This window comes from Cydia pomonella, chromosome 3 (genome assembly GCF_033807575.1).
Source record: "Cydia pomonella isolate Wapato2018A chromosome 3, ilCydPomo1, whole genome shotgun sequence".
NCBI lineage: Eukaryota > Metazoa > Arthropoda > Insecta > Lepidoptera > Tortricidae > Cydia > Cydia pomonella.
In genome coordinates, this window is record NC_084705.1 from 4,916,687 (window position 1) to 4,925,216 (window position 8,530).

Here is an 8,530-nt window from a genome sequence, read left to right on the forward strand (position 1 = left end):
GCATTCTTATTAAGCCGTTGTAGCTAAAAACACATTCTGTGTGATGAATCAACTTTAAGAAAGCATCAGGAATTCTTGTTCATTAGGCCACAAGGTTAAAACTTGAGTAGGAAAAAAGGCGATAGGCATAGTTAGGCGCCATTTATAATAACGTATTAACCGTAAATAAAACCAGTAATTATTTTCATATGATTGTATATGTAGACATATAATATAATTAGTTATACCACTTGAGGGACCATCGTAACGTAGCAATTGTTATTAATTATTATACTTACTTATTATATACATGGCTTTTTTATACTGTAATCAAATGCGCTTTTATAACATAATTCAGGAATTGACCTGTTGAGCCTATCTACTTTAAATCTACCTAATTATATACTCTAATTTACACGATGATAGCAATTACTTAATACATTCAGAATATCTAACAACAATGTTTATAGTCAGTCCGAGCTAAGTTAGTAGCGAATTTAAATAGCCCAGCCTGTACAACAGTTAATTAAACGGCATAATTTCTTACAAGTTTGACGTTTAAAATAGGTAACACCTACACTGTCTAGGTCGTCAATATCGCTGCCAACTTATCTTGGTCTGACTCAATGAACTAATCTATTTTCACAGCTATTTTATTATTTTTGAAGTAAAGCTTCCACGGTACAGTGAGCTGCAGAGATAGTTGACCCACCCAGTAAACAAATTTATATGCAGGGCAGGGGGCAGCTATAACTACCTGTCATCATCTCTCATTTTTTATCTTGGACAGTTTAATCTACTTTGAAAGTGTTACTAAGAGATCGTTTAATAAATGCAAAATCAACATTTTAATTAAAATTGGAACGCCAAGCGCTAAACATTTCTCTACCTTACGTCTCTTTAACTAAATTCATTTGATACGGTGGATGACTATGCTTATGGTGGTAGTCGACAACTCGACACCCTATAGTGACCACTATAGCGTGACACTTGTTGTGTCGGCTCTCGGTGCAGAGCCACTTGACCCTGGAGGAGCAGACGGAGTGCCTGGTGTACTGGTGGCCTTTGTGATTCATGATGCGAGCACCCATTGCCGAAGTGTGGAATGTTGGGCGATCTGTGGAGGGAATATGATTAGTACATTGAATGTGTTAGCCTAAATAACTTAAAAATATTTTTATAATACGTATACAGTAATTAAAATACCGTTAAGCATTACCGTTAATGAATAATTCATGTAAAAATGTCTACTTAGTAAAACGAGTTCTCTATTTAATCAATTTATATATTAATGCTACCTAGTGCCTTCTGCGCTTATAAAAGGTTTTGTAGCTGTACAATGTAAGGTACATCGCCTTATTTGAACATGATTAGAGAATAATAATATCACATTGAATACATAATATACGTTGTATATAATAATAATATTTACAATTAAACATTTGATCGGACTTTCTAAGTACAAATTAGAACATCAATTAAAGTGAATATAAAGTACTTATTTGTTGTCTTGAATAACTGGTCTTTTTCAAAACATCAAATATTGTATGAAGCTACAAAATCTAATAGGAGAATACGTAGGTATACATTTCTACATTATACTAATTGTAAATACAATATGAGATCCACATAGGTCTTCACACGTATGATTAACGTATGCCTATTATTACTTAAAGCTACGGGTTATTTTTTATTTTTATTTGTATATGCATTATTAACCTCTTGAGATATTAATGGCACATGAGATCATACAAAACGTATGGAAGTTTATAAAAGTATGATATTTAAAAGTGCTGAGATTACGGAACCATTTTTGCGACGAAAAACTGTATACACATAACAAATCTGGTACAGTTTCTAAAGTAGGTTTGTGTGGAAATCCTTATTTACTTACACGTCCGGCGAGTTCTCGATCAACCAACCCCGTCTTCGTCGCTTTACATCTTGCGTGATTAAGACGAAAATGGAGAGCCGGCCGTCCCCTTTCGCTTTAAAGGCTCGTTTTTCATCTTTTATAGCAGATAAGAAAAAAAAAACCTGATTTTTCAAGTTAATTTCTGTAGTTACATACCGGCAATTTTCAAAAGTCCCCTATCTCCCCATTGATTTAAGGCGTTAAGTATTTTATAAACGTTTGTCAAATCTAACAAATTGTTTATGGAAGGTAGAGGCAAGGAACGGAATCTCCATATACCAAAAAGTGTCCGACAAAAAACCATAAATAGGTGGCGCTCAATACCTAGAATGATTGAGAAAAAAATCTAATCATAGACAGCGCACTTCACTCCGTCAATAACGCCTAGGTTCTTAGCTACTCAAGCGTTACTCTGGGGAGATTCGGAACTATTATTTATAGCTGACAGCTGGACACTTTTGCAACAATGCTGCCTAAGGATTTTCTGTTCCTTGCCTCTACCTTCCACATAATTGTTGATATTCGTGTGTCCCTGTCATCTTCCTGTCACCTGACATCTTGAAATTTCTGTTTGTCAGAAAAAGCCAAAATTTAACAGAGATATTTGTAAAAGGTTTGAGTATTATGAATAAGGGGATCAATTCCTACGTGTAGAGCCCCTTCCCCACAAAAACATGTGGCTCGACGACCACCTCCGTCTCCGGCGGATGGCTATGATCGCCGCTGACCTTCACAACGACGTCGTTGACAGTGAACACGCTGCCCTTGCAGCCGAACCGCTGGTGCGTCGCGCACTGCCAGCGGGTCTTGGGGCCGTGGTTACGGTGACGCACGTAGCGGTAACCGTTGTAGCAGAGCGTGCGTGCGCCGCGAGCGGAGCGGAGGAATAAAGCTCCTGAAAGGGAATAGATTATTGAGGTCTAGAGTCAGATCAAGCTAGCTCTACATGGCATTTGTAAAGACAAAGTGTAGCCATTGATAGTTTATATGAAAATATGACGTTTATAGTGTGTGACGTTAATACAGTCCCTCGCTTTGTCATATTCACATCTGCTTAAAGTTAGCTCATGAAGTAAGCTTCTGCCGGAGGGCGCCGTGGTGGAATGTGGTGGAAGACCCAGCGCGCCCTCGCTAACGGCAAAGAGGGTAAAACGCCGAAGTGGGTTTAGTGGGTAGGGTCAAGCTCTCCCCCCTCTCCTCAGGAGATGGAAAAGGAGCGGAGAGTCCCACACACCCCTCCACGAAAAGCCTTCCCGGGGCCGAGGGGGATGTAAGTACACTCCGTCAAAAAAAAAGACTAAGCTTCTGATGCAAGCAATAATATCATACATACCTGAGTATGGTAATCGGACCGGAGAACGAGTTTAATAATGCAAGCAAATATCGCCCCTCTGCACACCCCACTCGATCTTTCACTCAGGCCTTACACTAAGAAAAATGCAATTTTGATTTGCCAAAATAAAAAATCAAATTTGGATGGAATGGGAGATCTTTTTAAAGGTCTTTGGGCGGTTAGAGATTAAATCAATAAAATAATTGAAACAAGTTCTTCTGAAGTTCTAACGAAGCCTGCGTTATGGATATTTTATATACAAGCTGGATAATTTTTAAGGCTTTATTTGATCATTTAAAAAAGCATATATATTATTTTAAACAAGTGCTAAAAATGTATTTAATAAATTTACTTAATTCTTTAATACAATACCAAACCTTTTAAATTTCCTAATAACCAAACCAAACGTAAATAAATAAAACTATAGAAAGGCATTGTAAATTTGTAACTATTCTGAAATAACTTCGTAATGCGGTGCTTTGGGAAAAGATATCATCTTCCATAACTTTGTTTCTGATAAAAAGCTCTAAAATTTTGTCTGTTTCTCTCCCTAACAGCTCTCCTTTCCTTTGGTGGTAATTCACTGACAGGTAAAATTTTGCCCTGTCTCTTTCTTTCAATGTATCTCTCTCGCTCTTTTCGCTTAACGGCCGCGTATTTGTCGGGATCCGCTTTAAGTCTATCTCTTCGGAGACGCGATTGTATTTTTCGTTTCATTAATTTTTCTTCTCGGGAGTAGGGAGGATATGCCGATTCCAGCTCACTTTAGGTATTTATCTCCCCCCCCCCTCACCCCCTCACCCCCCCTCACCCCCCCCCCCCCCCTCGCCCCCCCCCCCCCCCCCTCCCCCCCTCACCCCCCCCCCCCAACCCCCCCTCTCCCCCTCCCCCCTCACCCCCCCCCAACCCCCCCTCTCCCCCCTCCCCCCTCCCCCCCCCTCTCTCACTCCCCCCTCACCCCTCACTCCCCCCTCCCCCCTCACCCCCCCTCCCCCACCTTCCCCGCCGCCGCCTCCCCGCCCTCCCCCCCCGCCCCCCTCCCCGCCGCTGCCCCTGGCCTGCGCCACTTGGTAGTTCGGCAAAGATCCGTTAGATGGCGCCACTAGCCCCCCCCCCCTTCCCCGCCGCCTCCCCGCCCCTCCCCCCCCCCGCCCCCCTCCCCCGCCGCTGCCCCCTGGCCCCTGCGCCCCTTGGTAGTTGTGCATATATCCTCGCCAGTTGGCGCTACTTTCTATGTTTAAGGTATTTATCTCCCGAGGGAAAACTTCGCTAAAATAGATGGCACCACTTTGTACGTGTACGACAAACAAAAAGTGACGAGGTGGCCTCCAGTGGCGAAGGTCGGATTCGAACCAGCGTCTTTAGCTGACCGGGGCGTCTTTAGCCAGTTAACGTCATGAACCCCTAGGCCACCCCGTCACGGTGAAACTGGTCCCCACAACCAATTGCTCGGTGTCGATCTAGTTTATTTTTATTTGCAAAGGGGTGTAAACACCCATCACATATCCATGTTGTTTTTCCATGCTTACTAATTTGCGAACTCACTAAACGAGACAAATTTTTAATCCAACAATAATGTGAAACATCACCTCTCTCAAAATATAACAAATTTACATGATTTTCGCAAGACATTTTCGAAATACGTAGAGGTACAATAGTCAGACCCCTGTCATCCCTTTTCTTATCTGTATCAATACCATATACATTAACACTGATTTTATTTAATTTTTCAAACTTTTTAATGTCCGAGAGACAAACCGGATCTTTTATACCTGTCACGTTAAAAATGTCTGTATAATGTGGGTACGATGAGGGACGATCACTGTTTTTATCAACTGGATAGAGAGCACTAATGATGGCCCAATAAAAACACTTGTTATCACGATTTTTCACGTTAACACATGCATTCTTCGATTGCACCTCGGGTGGCAGTGGTATATATGTAGATCCTTTGAGTGGTTGATATTTGTTAACGTTGACGTTGAGAAACTCAATCTTCTCGAGACCCCAACCGCTGTCCCTTTCGTCGAAATCTTCACATTTTTTGGAAATACACAAGGATATTTGTTCAAAATACGATGGAAAATCCATACAGTCTTTATGCAGAGCCACGTTTTTTGTGTTGAATGACTTTAGATCACGTATCACTTCACCTTCAGCATTGGTTTTCACAAAAGTACCAAAGAGTTCAACATTTATTTTTACATGTTTATGTGTTTTTAGTTCAATGGTAATCAGCTTTTCAAGCGTTTCTCCAATATTCAACAAATACATTTTAGGATCCAAAATGTCTGCACTCCCATTAATCCGGTATGTAATTATTCTGCACTTGAAGGCACTGTCAACAATGTAAACAGCACCGTCGGCAGACTTTTCTTGTGCACAAAGCAGGATGTGGCGGTCACTTTCCGAATGAGATATCAAACAGTTTGATAATACATCTTCGTTACAAAAGTTGCAATGATGTAACAACGCCATGGTGATGCTTCAATTCACTCGCTCAGACAACGGTACGGTCGTGCCGTGAGGCGGGCTGCGGGCAACTAAGTGAGTTGCATCATGCCATGCGCTGGCGTCTGCGGTGCGCGGCGAAGCGGGGAAGGGGAGCCTAGCCGGCGCCGCGCCCACGCATGATTTGCACGTGTCGAGGTCGACCTCGACTCGTGCGCTGACGTCTGCGGTGCGCGGCGAAGCGGGGAAGGGGAGCCTGGCCGGCGACGCGCCATGCGACGCCCACACATGATTTGCACGTGTCGACAGAGTGAGTCATTATTGCATCATCGGGCTTGACTGAGAATGGTTAGAGAAAACGGGGATTTCCCGTCGACCAAACACAAGTGAATGATTACATATCTTCAAGTATACTCTGGTGAACCCACTTTGTGAGTAGAAAAAAAAGACGTAATATTCAATTATGACTGCGCGTTATTACTGTACAGCCTACAATTGCATTGGTGTAGGGGAGGAAGAAAGATAAGGGTTCTATGTTAAAATAAATAATAAATAGGTTAGTTATTGTTTTTTATTTTTATTTTCATGAAACTTTAACCGTTTCAATTGAAAATATAGGTATTACACAAAATATCGGTGGCATAACACTTGATTTCAGAGTCGACAATATCGTTTACATTGCACAAACTACCTATAATATTGCGTGCATGTTGAACATTAGCGGGGTGATATATCTTGAAATGTTTCTTGAAGAAGTTGAGACGGTTTTCGTAGGTAGACTTTATTTTGTTCAAGTATCCGATACGTGCGTTAATACACTCCATAACACATTCGATATGACTCCATTCCATGTGGTTTATCACCAAGGGGTGTGTGTTCGTCACCGGTTCATTGTCACAGCTGAGTAAAAGTAACGGTACAGGAGAGATACACATCCGAAGACGATCGCACTGAATCAGCTCTGGTGAAACACACATTGGGCTATGAAAGAAGTTTCCAATGACGTCAACTTTTTCCGCAAACATTGCATTCCATTCTTCACAGGTGAGTTCATAATGGCCATTAAAACTGACACAGGTATGTAATCTGATTTTAGCTTGAATAAACTGCAACTTTAAGTATACATGGATATTTGCAATCGGAGCACTTGCACCAGCAGGACAGCGTTTGAGATTGTAGACACTCTTGCTCAGCTCACAGCAACCATCACCAGCACCGGAACAATCAATCGACGGTGTGTAAGAAGGTAAAAAAATGTTTGAATAATTCATTTTTTAAACGTATTTTCAAAGTTCCAAGACACGTTTACAATTGAGGGTGGTCAATGCTCTACTGAATGATTTTACGTGTGGCACTGGTGAGAGCGTTGTACTCAAACAGTGAATCATTGATAATGAGACAGTATGCCGTGGTGTTGGCAGGTACATTCTCTTTAAACTCCATTTCCAATTTAATATCAATAGCACCAGCTCCCGAGTTGAAGCTGTCACACTGTCTGGACGTGTCAATGACTATTAATGGAGAGTGTGTCTTGTAATGAGCATAATTTACTTGAGGGCTGGTATGATCACGGCTGTAGTACGATCGTTGGAAATTGGTAAATGCGTCATATAAGAGCGCATAGTTGTTTGTTTTAAATTCAGCCGAAAAAGGATCGTATGGATAATACTGTGCGTTCAAATACACCCTGCAATTGGTAAGATTACAATGGTCGAATATACTCATATCTTTGGTCTTGTCGTTCCTGCGTGCCGTTTGGAAACCAACAATGAGATAGCGAGGTTTCTCCAGCTGAGTACTAGTCTTGATGCACCAAATATGACGTTCTGAGGAAGGTAGTATGGGATATTCATACAGTTCCCACGTGCGGAACGCTATCTGAACTGGTATGCTGCCCTCAACATACGACATTAAGCGCAGTTTCTCCTTATCAGATACTTTTATGACTGGCATCCTCCATGTGACACGAGTGATTTCAATCTCACCATTTGGAGTCGGCGGTTTTGGTACCGTATTCGGATCAACGGGTGCTAAATCTAAACAGTTTACATCTATACTGGCGCGATTTAATATCAACTCGTGTTTCCCATTCATTATTACCTTCTTGTAATCCTCGGCGAAACCCAAGAAATGAGATAGTGGTATGGTTAATGTAAACTTGTCATGTATCTTTTTAGCACCAACTTCCCACCCCGCTGTCTGAAGACTATGGTCCATTTCCTTGGTGTATGAGATTAGTCCCTTAATGGTGGATGTGATGCCGCAGTTTCTCGCTCGATCAATCTCCACACCGTTCAATTCATAACGAATGTCTTGAAATAAAAAAGCAGCACCATTGTTGACCAGTAGACAGCCTTTCTCCACAGTGCCTTCCACTAATATTTGACTTTGACTCGGTAGTAGAATTAGATCTTGACGGTTGATACATATGTGGATGTTATCGTTGTTTTTGAAAGAGTCATTATACGGAGTGTATGGGTGAAATTCTATACTTTCTATACTGTCATCGAATAACACCTTCTCACCAATGTTTAAGATAGATGACGAGGACATACTTTGAAACCGATACTCTGTAAAAATGTACTGTTTTCTCTAGTCAATTTCCTTGGTTGTTGTTGTTTTTGTAGTGACTGCCGCTGTCTCTCGTTAATACGACGAGTTGTAGTAGTTCTCTCGACGAGAGCAAGATCTCGACTAGTTGTGAAGGTGTTGTTACCAAGGCTTTTATTGTTATGTATAATCATTTTTTTTTTTTTACTTTTTACGAATATGCAAACGAAGTGCAATGCTTTCACCTCGGAAATTTACCGTATTACCGTGCTCGTTTACAATGCGCAATTCAATGTTTTGTA

The 8,530-nt window shown here is 41.4% G+C and overlaps 1 protein-coding gene across 1 annotated transcript; it reads right to left on the bottom strand.

The window, feature by feature from the left end:
* Positions 1 to 7,007: 7,007 nt before the first annotated feature.
* On the bottom strand, positions 7,008 to 8,231 carry LOC133516618 (uncharacterized). The gene has a single exon (XM_061849631.1). It carries the CDS (start codon positions 8,229 to 8,231, stop codon positions 7,008 to 7,010), a length of 1,224 nt encoding a protein of 407 aa, XP_061705615.1.
* Between the last annotated feature and the right edge of the window lie 299 nt (positions 8,232 to 8,530).

Excerpts from the sequence above, each read along its gene's own strand:
- LOC133516618 (XM_061849631.1), bottom strand. The coding sequence starts at position 8,231 with ATGTCCTCGTCATCTATCTTAAACATTGGTGAGAAGGTGTTATTCGAT.